Source organism: Eurypyga helias, unplaced genomic scaffold, assembly GCF_000690775.1.
Source record: "Eurypyga helias isolate BGI_N326 unplaced genomic scaffold, ASM69077v1 scaffold32277, whole genome shotgun sequence".
NCBI lineage: Eukaryota > Metazoa > Chordata > Aves > Eurypygiformes > Eurypygidae > Eurypyga > Eurypyga helias.
Window position 1 is genome coordinate 22,898 of NW_010264178.1, and position 17,151 is coordinate 40,048.

Here is a 17,151-nt window from a genome sequence, read left to right on the forward strand (position 1 = left end):
CACCCGCAGCCACGGCTGGAGCCTCCCAAAACCTGCTGCCCGAAGGGGACTGCGGGAGCGGGGAAGGGACTGAGCTGCCACGGCGGCTTTCACGCCAGAGGTCACTGGGTGCCCTCTCCTCTCGGATCCACCCATCGAGCTCCTTTTGCTTTTTTTGAGGTGTTTTCTGCTGCAGGGTTTCAGGCCTGAGACGCAAACCCGCTGCTCTGTGCCAAGCCCGAGCTAAAGCGGCCCGTGGGATGGGCGGATGGATGCTGGCGGCTGCACCGCAGGGCAGGAGGGAGCGATGCCACCTCGTTGTCCCCCCCCAGCACCGCGGCCTGGTCACAGCCTTGCACTGCAGTGGGTGTCCCGGTCCCTGTGGGTGGCAGGGATGGGGATACCCCAGTCTGAGTCAATGGGGTTGGATGTCACTGCCGTGGAGATGGGTGTCCTGGAGCAGCAGGGCTGTGGTCCCCAAGCTCTGAGCACAGCCTCGGCTCCGGCCCCTTTCCCGCAGTCACGGCACAGGGTGGTTAAATCCTCCACCGCAGCCGTGCTAACAACTACACTTTCCGAAGAAAGAGCGGAGGAGAGAAATCCCCGGCTGCGCTGCGATGGTGTAACGCGTTGCCGGCTGGGCAGGCAGCTGCCCGCCTCCTTCCTGTGCAGTCTGGTCGGGTTTGTTTGCCTTCTCCAAAGCAAACAGTGTTGAAACTTGGGGGGGAGGTGGTGGTGTTGGCAAATCCTTGCTTATGAGCTGCTTCCTGGCGCAAGGTTTCCGGCATCCTGTTCCTTCCAAACACCACTGGTGAGGGGGGATCCCAGAAATATTTGATACTTATAACCCAGCGTCTGAGCGCTGGATTTATCCGGCAGCTGCGCCCACCAGCTGCAGGGTGACCATGGCCATGGCCACCCGCTGACCAGCCCTCGACGTGCCGGCGTAGGCAGCGTTAAACCAACACGCTGCTGCTTTTGAACCACAACCCCGCGCTTCCCTGTGAGCCCATCCACACACAACCGTAAAACCTGCTGCTGCCCTACGCTCCCGTGTCTCTACGGACAGCCTCTGCCTTGCCGTCCTTAAAGCCTCGGCGCCAGCGGCACGAGCTCCATCAGCCCGGAGCACGGCCGCGCCGGACACGGCATCGCTGCTGCAGCAGGGGACCACGGGCTCTTCCAAAGGGAATCGGGCAGATAAGCAGCAGCTTTGGCTGTTGTTAGTTCTGCTTTTCCTGCTGGGCGAGGGACACAGAGCCTTAGCACGGTCCCTTAGGACGCAGTCGGCGAGCAGCTCGCCCATGGCCTGCAGCAGCCTCGCCACGAGCCAAGAAGCGGATTCCTGTTTTCTGCTGGCAGCTTTGCAGCCAGCCAAGGGGCGGTTGACCACTGCTCTTGAACAGCAGCTGCATCAAAGCCCTGACCATGGGTGTGGGGCCAAAGCCCAGGGGACCAAAGGGGTATAAATGCCCCCTTGCCTGGGCAGGGAAGCAGCTGCTAATCCCAACTTCTCGCCCTGTGGTCTGGGAGCAAGCCAGGTTGGAAAACACGGGAGCGGAGGTCAGCAGCCCCAGCAGAGGCTGGGGCAGGTCTGCGTTGGACCCAACACACGGGCACGTGCTGCCCATGGGCATGGGCACAGCCCCGTGGCAGAGGCACACGGAGGCACTAAGGGCTGAGAAACTTCTGCAAAACCCACCAGGAGTTGACCAGGAAGGACCTGGACAGCCAAGCGAATCCCTTGACGTATTTGGTCGCCCTCTGCAAGGTTCCCAAGGAAATCTGTGTAAGGTAGAGGTACCAGTGTGGGCGGCTGCCTCCGGGCATGGATGCGCCACCTCGTGACAGGCACTACAGGGTCCCCAAACCTGCGAGGTGGGGAGCGCCCCGCAAGGCAGCCCCAGGCGCTTCTCACCTCCTCTGCCCCACAGATAGGGCAGCTGCAACCTGCACACCAGGGTCTGGTGAGGAGTCCTGGCAGCAGCCCTTCCTCCCCCATCCCTGTCCTACCAACCACCACAGTCTCCTCCAGGCTGTCTCTGTCCATTCTGCCTGTGCTCTGCTCTGCTGCTGGCATCAATGGCATCCCAACCGCAGCTGGTCCAGGGCCCAAACATCTTCCCTGTGCCCACCGTTCTGGTTCAAGAGGATGACAGACACATTCTGGGGCGGTACCTGGTAGAGGTATGTTCTGTGTGGTTTTTAATTCCCAGTAAGAAGTAAATTGGAGTAAATTCAGCAGAGATGGGAAGTAAGGCAAGCTGTGCTGGATTCAATTCTGCATGTACTTCTCTGCTCCACCCCATCAAGCCCCTTACCCTCACAGCCGAGGGTGCCTTGGGCTCTGGGGAACAGTCATTGCCTCGTCCCTGTCTTGAAAGGAGCTGGCAGAACCAGGAGTTTCTTGAAGACCTTGAAACACAGTCTGACTACTGGCAATTCATGGCCCCACAAGACCGGTGCCACTATGATCTACCCCGTGATGATGAAGCAGAGCAATTGCTTGTATGAGCTCCTGCTTCCAAAGGAGTGGGCTGTAGCAATTCAAACCAGTGGGGAACAGGCAAAATTAAACTAAAATAAATACTCTGGGCTTTTCTCTCAGTAAATATGGAAACAGAGTTGAAAAGTCTTCAACGAGTGCTGTTTCCCACACAGACAATAGTATGGTCCTTGAGGGGCCGGGCTGAACTCAGGCCAGAAAAAGCAGAGGTGAAGAGCCGAGCCTCCCGTGAGCCCCACGTCTTTGTGCAGCTGCATGAAAGCAGCGGTCACGGCTGCCAGCCCCACCGCATGGCACTGCCTTCTCGAGGGTGTTTTGTGCTCGTGGCGTTCACTGCTACAGTGTCAGATTGCAGGAAATGATGAATTTACTGGTCACCCAGTGCCTTTCAATAAATGACTCAGGTATGGAGCAATGCGAAGTGAGAGCGTGCTGGTGTTATTCCAGTCAAGGCCAGACGAAAGCTACTTCAAAATCCTACTTTTTCTCACTAAGCGCATTTACTGGAAAAGTGTGTAAGACAAAGACCGTAAAAACGACCTTACAAATAGCACACAGCATTCCCAGGAGAGAGTTTCTGTAGTAAGGCTGCAAAGTTCCTGCCTACCCCTCTGGCCACGACAGGAGCTGCTTTGGGTATTCCTTTAACGCGCCGTCCTTGCTGGAGAACCGGGCAATGAAAGGGGCAGAAAAGGTTTCAGCAAAGCCTCCTCCCTACCCTTTCCCGACTCAGGTAGCAGAGACTCTGCAAGTCACCCAGCAAAGAGCCAGGTTTTGTAAAAACGAGGGCTACATCACAGTGCCCTGCTCTCTGGGCACCCACCTTGTGCCCCATCAATACAGCTCACCGTTTTCCCTACGTCACGTCGTGGTTCTGTCGATTGGAAGAAAAGATTAAGTTCAAAAAAATTGACCAAGTATGCAAAAGCACAGGTGTGGGAGGGAGCAGAGGTGGGAATCCAGAACAAAACCTTGCTGCAGGGTCTGGCTGCCCGAGCACGGTCGGTGCTTGCTGCCCTGCAGAGGCTCTCGGTACAAATCCCAGCCCAGCTGCTGACCAGCAGCCTCGGCCAAACGGCTCAACCTCTGCACCCCACTGCGGCACCCTGGGGATGAGGTGAGCCATCTCCCAGCCTGGCAGGAACCGACGACAGCAGTGACCACCAGCGGCCCAGCCTGAGACCTGGATTCAGACTGAGTGGTGAACAGAGGCTGAAGAGCTTCAGCCCTGCTTAGAGCAGAACGAAGAGGGTTACGTGCAGCCCCTCCTAGAAGCCAGGAAATTGCTCTCTTTTGTGTCTGATGTTACAGTGGGAATGGTAATGAAATGGGCAGTGCAAAGGCAGCGCTTGGAAGGGCAGCAGTCCCGTCTGCACTTTGCAGCAGCAGTCCTTCGTGGCCTGCAGCGAGCACTGCCAAAAAGCTGGAGCAGAAAGGGAAAGCGGGTAGTTATCTCTGCAGCCTGCTGCTGCGAAAGGAAGCTGTCCCTTATATCAATCTGTAACACTCTTGCTGAAATGGGGGCCCTTGCCACACCTCTGCTGCCTTCCTTGCAATCAAAAGCTCCTTTCTTCCATAATAATCTCCATTTTAAAGCAGTACAAAAAAGCATTTCACTCTTACGGATTTCATAAATCTGCCTATTCCAGATCCAGCAAGACTGTGAACCTGACGACTCAAAAACATGCTGAATCCAAACAGTTAGGTAGAAGGGATAAATAACAGTTTATCAGGAAAAGGTCAGCCCAGGAGAAGCAAGAGGTTTCAGTAAGACACGAGAAATGCTGCTTGAGGAAAGTACCACCATATCCCCCGTTCCAGGAATCAAACACACGTTACTCCAAACTTAAAACGTTGCAAAGCAAAAAACCCCTGTTATTCTTTCAGACCAGCCTGGATTTCCTATGATTTAACAAAGATGTAATCATATCCGCAGCGATCCCAGAGTTCCTTTCGAGCTTCTTAAAAAGTAGGAATGAATCATTTCCTTGCACGACAATCAACTCTGCAGTGCCACGATCTTGGAATTGACAGCTGAACAGTCAGAGGAAAATAAAAGCATTTAATGCAAAACATTTTACCAAAAGTTTTTACAGCAGTTTCATATAAATGGAGTCTTCTCTTAAAACACGAAACCACCAATATAAATGTATTGCTACAAAGCTGATTACAAAACTATCTCCTCAGCCACAGAGAGGTAGGGAGGGTGTTCCTGTCATCTGAAAACACCTAAGGTGAACCGAAAAGTAGCGTTCAGGATCTAGCCTGCTACATCTGTGTGATGGTAACACACAGACTGTTTTGGATTAAAAACTTCCCAGGCTGATCTATCTTTATCCCATAAGGTCTTTATTAAGCTTCCTAATAATTTCTGTGTATGCAATGAGAACAGCCGACGAGATGCCTGTCAGCCACATTACATGGTTGTGCCCAGTGTCGGGGGTGTCCGACGCTGGGGCAGACTAGTTTGTGTTCCCCTGCAAGGAGCAGGCTTTAGGGATGGTTAAAAAAATACAAACACAAAAGGCTTGAACTGGTGCACCCTGGCTCATCCGGCTGCCCAGTGGCTCAGGGAAGGCCAGCCACCGGGAGGAACAAGTGGTGCAGCTACCCCAGGCTCCTCACCTAGATTGGCTGCTTCCCAGGCTGTCGGAGTCTTTGGAGGGAGTTTGGCCCTACAGAGACCGAGGGCAGTCCGTCTGGCCAGGAGGCAGGCCCACAGAGAGCAAGAGACAGAATTGGTCCTTGTTGAGAACTAGCAGAAGGCAGCTGGAACGAAGGGCAGGACAGGCTGGAAGCCTTTCCTCCCTCCCGCAAAGCACGACAGCAGCACAGGCACTCCCCACCACACTCATTCATTCCTTCGTTTGGCAGACGGCTCATCTGGAAACGATTACCTGTGAAAGGAGCTCTTTCACCAATGTAGCTGCTCCCTGAAGTAGCGTCCCGCAAGGCTGGGCTCTGCCTGGTCTGCTGCCAGCCGAGCAGAGAACAGCTCCAGCTGATCCCCAGCGGAGCTGGGCTGCCCGCTCCCTGCTCAGCAAAACAACAACAAAAAGGCCTTCGAGGAAGACGCAGGGGGATGGGGAGACGCAACTCTCTAGAAAACAAAGCCACATTAACCAGTCTTAACAAAGCAACAGTTTTCTTTCCCTGGGGAAAGGCAGGCTGGTGCCTTCCCTCCCCAGGACGGACTGACTTTGGGGCTCTTCGGGGACACGTGGGAAGCCGTCTTTTCTTTTTCTGCTGTGCTGCTCCGGTGCTAGGCTCCCTGTGCTGCTACCAGGAGCTGAAGTCCCCGAAGCCTGTGCTCTTTTTCTCTTTCTTCGCAGCTGTGCTAGTTGAGGGCCCATCATCTTCCATGCTGCGCTTCCTAGAGCCAAAATGAAAACAACTCTCAGGGACTATTTACTGCTTGGTGGGACCAGGGCAGCTGGATGCCTTTTCTCTCCCAGCAACAGCTACACCAGAGCCAGACCATCCCTCATCAGAGAGCAGTGCGAGCTCCATGCCAGTATAGGGACTGCAGGGGGGTGTTTTCAGTCTATGGGGATGGTTTGGGTCAGGCTTTGAACACTTCCAGGAATGTGTCCAAACCCAGCAAGTTCTCCAGGCCAGAGCTGAAGATTTATCAGCTGTACTGTTTTAGCACAGTCATGATGGAAACCTGAGCCATAAGTTCTCTCCCCGCCTTCTCACCTGCATTTGTGGCAGCAAAAGGATTTATGAGGAGTTAGGTGTAAAGCAGCTGGGCAAGTTTTTCAGATCCTTTCCTGCTTCTTGAGCACAGCCTGTTGCAGTCGCTGCTGCTATTCTCAGCCTCTCTCGAGCAGAGTTTGCAACCCCATGGAAACACCACTCAGCCTGCTCACGTACTGCGGTTTTATTGTCAGATATCAGTACCTGATAGGGAGAACCCTGAACCTCCCAAAGGGTTGCTACGGACCAAACTCCCAGTTTCAAGGCAGGCTGCAAGGAGTGAAGGACCAGGAAAGAAAAGTCCTTTCTGTACTACTTGGCCCTTTCCACAGGGCTGCAAACTCTGCCTAGGTTTCCTCTGTAAATACAGTGCAGAATGGCAGCAGTTTTAAGCTGGACATGGTATTTTAAGGGATAGGCAATATTTTGTAACTGAAACACTAAACTGACACAGCAATCTGACCTACATGGGCTAACATATTTTTGTTCTCACAGTTATGCAAATGCCTCGAAGTCACGCAGACACGTACAAGCTGATTAAATAGCTGTCCAGATCCGTGTATGCATAAACACACACCTTTATGCAGCAGACAGAGAACAGCATTTTTGCAAATGCTCTTAGAGGAGTCTGCAAAAAAATCAAGGGGAAGGCATTTATTTTAATGTATCCAAAACTCATGCAAAGCTGCCACTCCAGTGGGATTCTGTACTGTCCTTAGCAAGCGATGCTGCCAATCCCAGTGGGTGTACAAAGGGTGTCTGGGAGAGGATGCTTTGGACAAGCCTGTACAACCAGCCAGTCACCCTGGAGCTACTCGCCCAACACAGTTTTCTCCCACAGCAAGCCTGGGAACCTGCTCCCCTTTCTGGCCATTTCAGTTGTGCTGGTACAACTGTTTGTGGGACTGAACAGGGAACCAGATCAGCAGGCTGATACAGGCTAAAAGCAACTGCTTTGTGCAGGGAGGAAGCTGCTAAAAGAGAAACATCTGTGGGACTGTGGCCTTCAGAAATAGCTGCAGAAGAGGAAGAGAATAAAAGATGGTGTAGGAAGTGACACAGTACAGTTCCTCGTGGACTTCTGAGTTGTGGAAATGTATTTACAGTTCTGAAGTCAGCACACACTGTTAAAGACCAACTTGGTGATGTTCAAGTGCTAAAAGAAAAGCTCAGTTAACTTGTAATCTTGAAAAACAACAGAAGTAGAGGGAACTTTTGACTGTCAAGACTGAATGAAGGTGTCATTGCACAGCCTACTGGCATAAGCCAAACATCTGAGCAGTGGCACCAGACAGCGTCAGTGTTCAGCGGGAAAGGCAACGAAAACACTCAACAAGGATCAAATGGGCAGGGAACTCACGTTGCAGCCATGTTAATGTACTTCCCAATCCCCTGTCGGTAAGTTTTAGGAGTCTGGACCTCTTTCTTTGGTGGGATGACCTCAGCTTTTGTTTTGGCTGCTTCTTCTTCTAGCTGGACCTTCTCTCTTTCTGCAGCAACCTGTGGGAAGCAGAGAGCGCAATCTGTTGCAAGAGCTAGTCCAGGCTACGGAGAAAATGTCTACAATTCTTTGAAGCTTTAAAGCACTCTAAACCTGCAATCAGCACCGCTGTGATTACAGGGCAGGCTTTAGGAGACAGACCTCAAGGGCCACTACAAACAGGCTGTTTGCAGCCATTACAACAAAACTCTATTCTCACCTGCAGCTGCCCATAGCTACCGTGGGCATTTGGAAAGGAAGCCCTTGCAAGCGTGATGGACTGGGAGCTGTGCCAGACTCAGTTACAAGACCTCTCCGCTGAAGGAGCGGCAATGCTGCTGGCACGCAAGGCAACGCTGAATGGCAGCTGCTTAATCTTAGCTTGCAACCATATGGGCCATGGGGGTGCCCAGGTTCAAGGAAAAGGCATTAAGTTACAAAGTTCTTCAAAGAGCAGCTTTGGCCTTTCAAAAAAAAACCACCAACCAACCATCCTCACCTGGGCATCTGCCTCTTCATACGGATCAACAAAAACGGTTGTTGTCTGAATCCGGATTTCCTCCTGGGAGCAGAAGAGAAGACGAGCAATTCAATCTGTGGATTAAGTTGTCCCATCTGCCCCAGATTTGGTTTCCAGAGAAGCAGCAGTGGGGTCAACCGCAGTGCCGTGCAAGGCCATATGCAAGGTGTTCGCTCCCTCCCTGCACAGGCCCTGGTGCTTCACACATACCTTGGGACGGTCTGTTTTTGGGTCACTTTCCACATTCTCCATAGCAGTCAGAGTCTCAAAGCCACCAACCACCCTAAAAAAGGAAGGACATGATTTCCAGCTGTCACAACACACTCCAAATATTCCTGTACCCTCACATCAAACACATCTGATTTATACCCATTACTCTAGCAGATTTTTAAACCACCATGTTTGGGGCAAGGGGAATCAGCAACTGTACTTGGAAGACCTAACAAATATCATTCAGTGTGGAAGGTAAGAATTATTTTCTCAAATCTGGGATTTGAGTTTAAAATTAAACAACAAACACTCACAGCTAGAGCAAAGCCATTTCTCCAAAAACCCGGTAGCCACAGAAGCCAACAGGATGGAGAACGGGCGACTGTGGACAGCCGTCTGCGCGAGACAACACAACCCCATTTCAAACTGGGTTCATTGGCTCATGCTACATCCATAAATTGGGAGCTCATTTGTTACTCCTATGAGCTCTGAAAAACAAACCAACAGGCTTTGTCAAGAAAGCAAATGTTTTCATTAACTTCTGATATTTTCCTTTCTTTTCAGACTGAAGAGTGATATTGGGAAGAAAGGGAATTGTTACTACAGCACTATTGGAGAGCAGTGACAGAGCTGTCCATAATTACACCAATAACGCTGAAAGCGCGGGGCTGCTCCAAAAGCACATCACGACCGTGAGCTCGTGAGGGCTCTGGGAAAGCAGCAGAGCGTCGAGTCACAGCCACAAGATCACGCCGGGACGCTTTCCATCGCAGTTCTTATTTACGAGGACAATGGGTCCCCGGCCTTTCATTTTTCAAGTCAACATATCCAAATACTTGCTTCAAAATGTTTAAGAAAGACTGAAGACTTTCTGGACTGTTGTATGTTCATTGTCAAAAAAAAGTGTAGAACAATGGGAAAGTTCCAGAAAAGGATATTTAGAAAGGATAAATGGGTGACCCAGATAATTATAAGCCTGTCATCCTGGCATCTATCCCAGCAAAATAATGGAATAGCGGAGACAGGACATGATTAAGAAAGAAAGGAAATAAGTAACGGCAATCAACAAGGTTTTGTGGAAAACACAGTCTGTCAAACAACCCTCTATCTTTGAGATGACAGATGTGGTTACACAGGGGTAACAGTGGCCATGGAACTTCTGGAAGGCAGCTGATATTTTGATGAGAAACCACAACGATACGAAGTGAACACAGCACACATTAAATAAAAAAATTGGCTGACAGGTGTCAAAATCTAATTTTAAGTAGGAACCACTGAGCCAGTACGTTTCCAGAGGGATCCTGCTGGGATCAGATCTTGGTCCCAGGGTATTTAACACTTCTACCCACATCATCATCGCCAATTACATCTGAAAACAGCTATACTTAGCATAAATAAAGCCGAAGACAGGCCGTTGAAGCTGAGCGATCCAGATCCCTTACAAAAGCAGGCTGGAGCTGGACAACATCTGTCTTAACGGAGCCAAACCACATGGCCAGGAACCAAAAATAGAGCCCACACTAACGGCTGTGGGACAATGACAAGCAGCCCTATTTCTCAAAAAAACACTGCCCCTGGAGCCAGAGGAGTTTGGGGCTGGGAGCTCGGCAGCGAGGGCAGGACCTGGCCATCCAGCAGCTCAGAGCTGTCCCTGGGAGAGGCAAGCAAACCCAAGCGTGAGTAATCCTCCAGGCTTTGCAGGTTGGCAACTGTTTGGAAACCTGATTACTGGGACTGCTGGGATGCTGGGACTCTGGTACCGGCATGGGTAGGCAGTCAAAGGCTGGGCAGATGGAATGGCAGAAAATCAAATTAAATGAAACTGGTGGGGATAAAAAAAGTCAAACAGGTGGGATAAGTAGAGTGTTTTATCACCTAACTCTGCTTTTACATCAAAGAACTGAGCAATACCTCGACCAAAACATACACCACGTTCACTGGTATTTGACATATTTATGCATTTTATGCCACGTTAACGCAATGAAACAGGCTGCCCACGGTGGTCTGAGAGGCAAGTGGGTCCTTCTCATTCAACACTCCTGTGCTTCACGCACATGCCCCTCTCTGCTGCTCCATGGGCTGGGCCAGGCCCTAAACATGAGATTTGACCAAAAGACAGACCCCATCACAGAAAATAAACGGATGTGAGTCAGAGAGGGTGCTGCTTAGCACCTGCCCCGAGCACAGCCGTCCTTGCTAACATTTCATTGCTGCTCCAAACTTCTCCCCTTGACTCCCCAAGGGCCTGTCGATATTTGGTAATCAGGTTGTGACTTTTAAGAGCAATTTAAAAAAAACATGTGTGCAGGCTAGAACAGCCTCATTCATTTGCAACTAGAGGTAGCATACTGGGGGAAGCTACACAGGGCTCGAAGATCCTGCATGAACTTTGGAAAGTTCCTAACAAAAACTCAATTTAAAAATCCTCCTCCAGGCCAATATCAGATTCACTTATAATACTGATGATTAACACACAGCCCAAGATACATTCACTGTATTTTAACTGCCCCTAAAGGAAACTTCTGATTTAATATTGGAGGATTTTCTAGCCAACAGCTGCACTCATTATCTGCTCATATGTTTTCATTTAATTAGGTTCTGATAATTTGAAATAGCCAGATCAGCTATGCACTGACAATCTCAACTGAGTAATCCCTTAGCCCATAGCTAGACCTCCCACAGTATTAGCTCTAATGCATTTTGGCGATGCTCACAAATCTTGAGTCGCTATGCTAATTAAACTTTATTGGGAATACTTTGTCACTTGTATATTTTAAAAGGCTGTGATAGACATGGCATTCACAGGTCATCAGTAAATGACCTAAATAGTCTATTTTGACATGATTATAAAAGGCTAAGAGGGAGGAAGACAAAGTTGTTATGCCTGCAGAGCATGTAATTCTCTTTTCTTCTTAGCTTCTCTCTAAAATGGAAAATTGCTTTCTTTTACACCCCTGCATTCTGTAACACTTTGCACGGAGAGTATCTCTATGCATATCACAGTGTCAGCACAGTCAGCTCTCAATACAGGTTTGTGTCTTTAGACACTGCCATAATACTAATAAAAAATAAAAATGCATTTGAACACAAACCACCAGCTCAGAGAAGAAAGCTCTGACCAGAGGAACTGGAAATAATTTACTAGTCACTTTTGTCCAGGGAGCACTTGGAAGCTTTGTCAAGGATCAGCCTAGCTGAGGCTGGTGGTTCATCAGTAAAAACTGAAATCCAAAAAGGACAAGATCTGATTGCAAACATGAGCCTTCCCACAAAACTGAACTACACACTACTCAGGGCAGTCACAGCTGGATGCTAAAAATTGGAATATTCCAACTTAGGGCCTCAAACCATAAAGCTTTTGCAAAGCTCTGATTTTTTTAAGTAGTGAGATGATGTACATGCAGGCTCTCAAAACATTACATGTTGTCACTCTCAAATCTCATGCTGTTACATTGCTGCACTAAACTCAGTTTGGTGAGATATCATGTGTCTAAGCCCATGCACTGGCACCTGCTACAGCAACTGCTCCTCACAGAATGAGGAAACCAGCAGACCGCAGTAGTTTTGGGGACTCTTTGCCTGTCCCTCAACAGGTATTCTGGGTGTAAAAAGCAAGTTCACAGACATCTTGCCAGGAAAAATCCTATACAAGTTATATGTAGAAAAGACCATCAGATTGGTATATTAAAGCATTTAAAAAAACCTCTAATAATAGAGCCACCAGTTAATATTATTCCAATATTCACTAACTTGGAACAAAAAGAGGTAAAACCTGTTATAAGAGTAAATCTGAGTCTCAGCATAAGGAACCTGTCCATCATCTTCATTAAAACAAAATATCAAGTTCAGAAGTTCCAACTTACATCCCTGTATACCCTTGACACGTGCTAAGTGCGTTCCACAGACGGTGGCAGGTCACACCGCGTTAGCCTTTCTGATTCAGTGTCACTTGGGCTAAGTCAGGAGCACGGCAGGACAGGGAAGGGAGGAAGGCAGAAACAAGTTTAACCTTTTCAACTGTTTCTGGCTCTATTCCTTTTATAAGGTGCCACACATGCCTTGCTCTAAACTGACCAAGTGAGGTTTAAACAAATGCTTGGGTGACATCCTACTGTGAAGAGGATGATGCCTTCAAGATACCATTTACATCAGAACAACCAGGGACACCGAGGGTTTGCTGTGTACTTCCCATAGATGTTGAACAGAGAGAGAAATGATGATCTCAACTATATATTTAGCTCAGCATCCCTGAGACAGCTTGTATTTTTAGAGGAGCTTGATAAATGTTGCATTACATTTAAGCATGGACGACAAGGTAGGTACATTTAGGTTTTTTTCTGTTAGAATAGTAATGAAAAAATGTGCCTTTACTCGTGCAATTCTGTTTTCTTGAAAACCAAGCTATGTTAGCACTGGATATCTTTGCATTTCAAATTTAGAGATGTTATTAAAAATCTTACTTCCTGTTAAGGCTCCCTTATGCAAACGAGTAACCTTGCTTCATAACCACTGCCAATGTCTTTGCATGAAGTTATAAGTGAAATACCTGGAGCAAGCTCTATCCACCTGCAGTAGGCCAGTGAAAGTCTTGCTGTACACTAGTGCTGCTCCCAAGGAAACCTGCAGCTCCCTAGCACTCTTCCAGACATTCACACATGGACTTCCTATTTCTCATATTTTTGTTTAGAAGAATTGCAGGAATTAAGCCTTATGCAATGATGGGGATGGCAGCGATCCAAGACGACCGAGTTTCCTGGTCAGAAGATGATACAAGAACAATGTCTGGACTTTTTCAAAAAATGCTTTAAACTAGAAACAGAAACCAGAAAGAAACACTGTTGTTTTGTAAACACATTCTGCCCTCAAGGTTATTTTTATAAAAAGGAGAACATACATCTATATACACACAGAGAAAGAACAACATATACAAGCACAAACACGTACACTCAGGACAGAATGTTTTCTATGTACACACACGATCTGAAACAGAGTGAGCAATTTGAACTTGCATGCAGGATGCAGCCGAAACATCTCAATCTTGCAGGCGAGACACAGTAATGAAGGGTGCTGAAAAAATAAAACAACTTGGAAAAAGCATTTTGAAACTAGACTCAACAGATGAACCTGGCATGTAAGGACTTCCTACTTTGGCACCGGTTCCTTTTCAGGGATCATACAACTGTTTTGGAAATGACAGCAGCCCTCATGCAGCTCCAACAGCCCAGTCCTCGTGTGCTGCATGGAATCACGGCTGTGGCTTCCACACAGAGGCCTGGCTTATTTTCCCACCTTAATCTTCACTGCCATCCTGGTGCCCGAGGAGCAGACTCTGCACTGCAAAATTAGGTCAGGCTCCCTACACAGATTCAACAACAGCATCAGCTCTTCTGCTGTCACACAGTTTCTGTCCTTCAGATGTATTAAAGCAGAAGAGCAACAAGAGTTTCCCAGCTTAGAAGCCATTGGGGTTCACTGATCCAGATCATACAGGGAATGTTAAAAGCGGAAACAGACACTGTGCATTATTTAACCGTACCCGGGTAACTGAATAACGCCTGGTAGTTGTTTTATGTAGCTAGTTACTTTAGAAGACAAGAGTTCCTTTCGCTGCTGAATTCTACAGAATTGCAGCAGAAAGCATTGAACAGGTTAAAGAATGCTTAATATGAGTGATACTTATCCAAGGAAAGAAAACTCTCTTCCACAAAAACATCTGCCAAGGGGAGGAGGGAAGAAAAGAGAAGACTAAGCTGAGTGCATATCAGCTACTGAGTGGTCCCTCCAATCTGAGCAAGTCTGATGTTTCCCAAACCACCTTGTTCATTATTTCTGGGAACAAGAGAATGAAGAATGAGGAGCAGAAACCTCGCGAGACAGGTAAAAGTTATCTGCATAAACAGATACATGCAGGCACATACGAGGAGAAAACTGTCCTCTGTATGCCCATCTCTTGTCCTGGTTGCCAGATCCTTTTCTCGGTTCTTGACAAACACAAGTGATGCTCTAATAAACACACAGAACTGCTGCACAGATCACTTCCAGCTTTGCCACTCTGACCACACCACTTTTCTCTCCGCTCCCTCTACTGCCCTTCTTTTTATCACATCACATCCCTGCAACCTGCTCTCACTTCCAAGCTCATCGTGCCCTGCTTGTCCTAAATCTCACCCAGAATTCAGAGACAGCATTTCTCTCCTCCTACTAATCACCATGGCTTGATCACCTTCCACTATTAATTTAAACATACACTTCTTCATGTGTCTCTTTAGCTTTGGAACAGGCTCTCCCAAAACATTCACAAAGCTATTTCATTTTACCTTTTTCCTTGGTTCTTAAGACAGTGCAAACTGTTAGTGGAAGGTAGGCTGAAAGGGGTCACTATTGCGACCTGCTCGTTACATGCAGTCTCTCTTCTACTTACACAGGTTGCTGGCACAGAGATTATGTTTCTGCTTCTGCATATAAAGGGCAAATGTACCAGGTCACTGATCCAGAGGAGCTGTGAGCCATTGGAGTAACAGAAAACATAACACCACCACAGATGGGATGTGCTTGCATCTAAATTTCATAAAGCACTGCAGACAGGAATGTGAGTTTACACTGGTGTTTTGGCTGTAACGTCCCTGAGGCTCATGCAGCTCACACAACAGTTGAACTCCCAACTGTAGCACAGGTAAGAGGGAGCACACACCACTCCCCAGCCCACACCAGCAACAGACGGGACCTTCCCTGTTCCACAGTCACCTGCAAATGCTTCTCATCCATGCCGTGCAGAGCAAATGCATGTTGGTTGGGTTACATTACTTGAGTTTCTAAATTAAACCACTTACCAGCCAGCTAGAAGCCTACAAAAGCCATCAGTTAGTTTTCACGTTAATTACAGTATTCTCTAAGTCAGGAGAAATGGTAATTACTAGAAATGGTAATTACTAATTTAATCTAGGCAGCTCTGCTGGAGCAGGAAATCCATGCAGCCTGCCACACACCTCCAGGGGAAGGGATTCTTCTCTCACACTCTGCCTTTGTTTTTGCTCCCCAACCATGCCAAATGATCTCCTTTATTTTCAGTAACATCCATCCTCATTATTGCCGTGGTGGGCAGCACAGTCATGACAAGACGCCCTGCCTGTCCTCCAGCCGCAGCCTTCTCCCAAGCCTTGGGAATTCCAGTGCACCCAGCCAGACACGTGCCACTTATTCACTGCCCACTGCCTGCAGCTGGTGTGTTGTTCAAACACACTTAACAACCAAACATCCAACATTAATAGCTGCTACTATGCAAAAACTGTTACAAACCAGTGGGGACATGAGTAAGATGCAGCTCCAGAGAAGGAACTTGTGAATGTTCCAACCCACAAAAGACCAAAAGAGAAAAAAATAATGAAAGGGGTAGGGAATGGTTGCTCTTTCACGCTTGTTTTGTTCTCCAAAGAACAGAAAGCCTTCTGAAAAGTTCTATACAGATTACAAACAGGTCAAATTCTGCTCTGAAAGATGCATACGTGACACTAACATGAACCAGAGCCACAGAGAAATAGCTGAGGGTACAGCTGAGATCAAAGTATTTAGGTTTTTGTATTAACTGAGATAAGTAATCCTCAAATTTATATGTAAGTCACAACAGACCAGTAAGCATCCAATGAAGACAAACAATCTAACATTCGTGCAAACAAAGAATTCTGATTTCATGGGTTCATTCTATTCTTAAACATAGATAGGCTTCCTAGATATTATTGTACTGCAGTCTAAGATCAGATACAGTCACCAAATCCTGGAAACACCCAGGATCTAAGATAGCAAACCAAAGCTGGAGTTTCACTAGAGGTACAGTCTCTTACATCTTTTAGCTTTTAAAAACAAATGCAGGTAAAAGCAACTGAACTATTTTGCTAACAGAATACAGATCTTAAGAGTTGCACACATCAGCCTTTTATATTAAATTTCTAAGTAAACTAACTCATTTATTCAAGTATTTGATTTGTAGATTAAAACACAGAGTGACTAGAATTCATCTATTCCACCATCTTAATTTTTAAAATTTTAATCTTCATTTACATCCAAGGAAGTCCACAGTAAAATTCACTTGCTCTGTGCTCAGACGACAGTGTCACTCAGTGTTCATGCAGGGAGCCAAACACAATTCTAAACCAACATTTCTAATAAGGCTGTTCTTCTGTATTTCACCTAAGAGTATTTGCAGTGCTCAGAAAGCAGCACCACTTCTTTACTGGGGCAACCAAGTTCAGAATTTTGCAGTAGCAAGGACAATTCAAAAACTAAGACAGTCTTTGCTAAAACTGCATAAATCTCTGCTGTATACACTTAACCAGATTTACTTGGACCAAAGTAATTCCTCTCTAAAGGGCAACATTCAGTGTGAAGCACAACTGAGCTATTTTGCTCATAAGGTACTCGAGATGTTACACATGGTGCGAAGGCTTTTGGGACCACACTCCCTGCATCCCACTAAGCTCAGCTACTCTCTAAATTCTTTCCTGGTGAATTACGGTAAAACTGGAGCACACTGGGGAAACACAGCAAAGACACTGGAGGACTATACAGGGTGCTCACTGAAGCCAGGTTGCATCCAGAACTGAAGAACAGTCACATTTTCAGCTGAGCTGTCCCTAACCCAAATACTGTTTGATGAGGTGGCAAGCTCAGGTTAACAGCATTACCGTATGGGATTTAATGGGATTTCTGCAAGGAGAACTCAAGCTGTAGCTTAAGTGAAATAGTCTTAAGATATGGTTAATG

General features: G+C 47.5%; 1 protein-coding gene across 1 annotated transcript in view; it reads right to left on the bottom strand.

The window, feature by feature from the left end:
* Window positions 1–5,419: 5,419 nt before the first annotated feature.
* PPIL2 (peptidylprolyl isomerase (cyclophilin)-like 2) overlaps window positions 5,420–17,151 on the bottom strand; it is a gene marked incomplete at its 5' end in the record, with an annotated part of 41,391 nt that continues 29,659 nt past the window's right edge. The window contains 4 exons of the mRNA XM_010156318.1: window positions 5,420–5,858; window positions 7,545–7,684; window positions 8,164–8,226; window positions 8,395–8,467. Of these exons, the coding sequence (XP_010154620.1) occupies window positions 5,765–5,858; window positions 7,545–7,684; window positions 8,164–8,226; window positions 8,395–8,467 (370 nt within the window). The remainder of the gene's footprint in view (window positions 5,859–7,544; window positions 7,685–8,163; window positions 8,227–8,394; window positions 8,468–17,151) is intronic.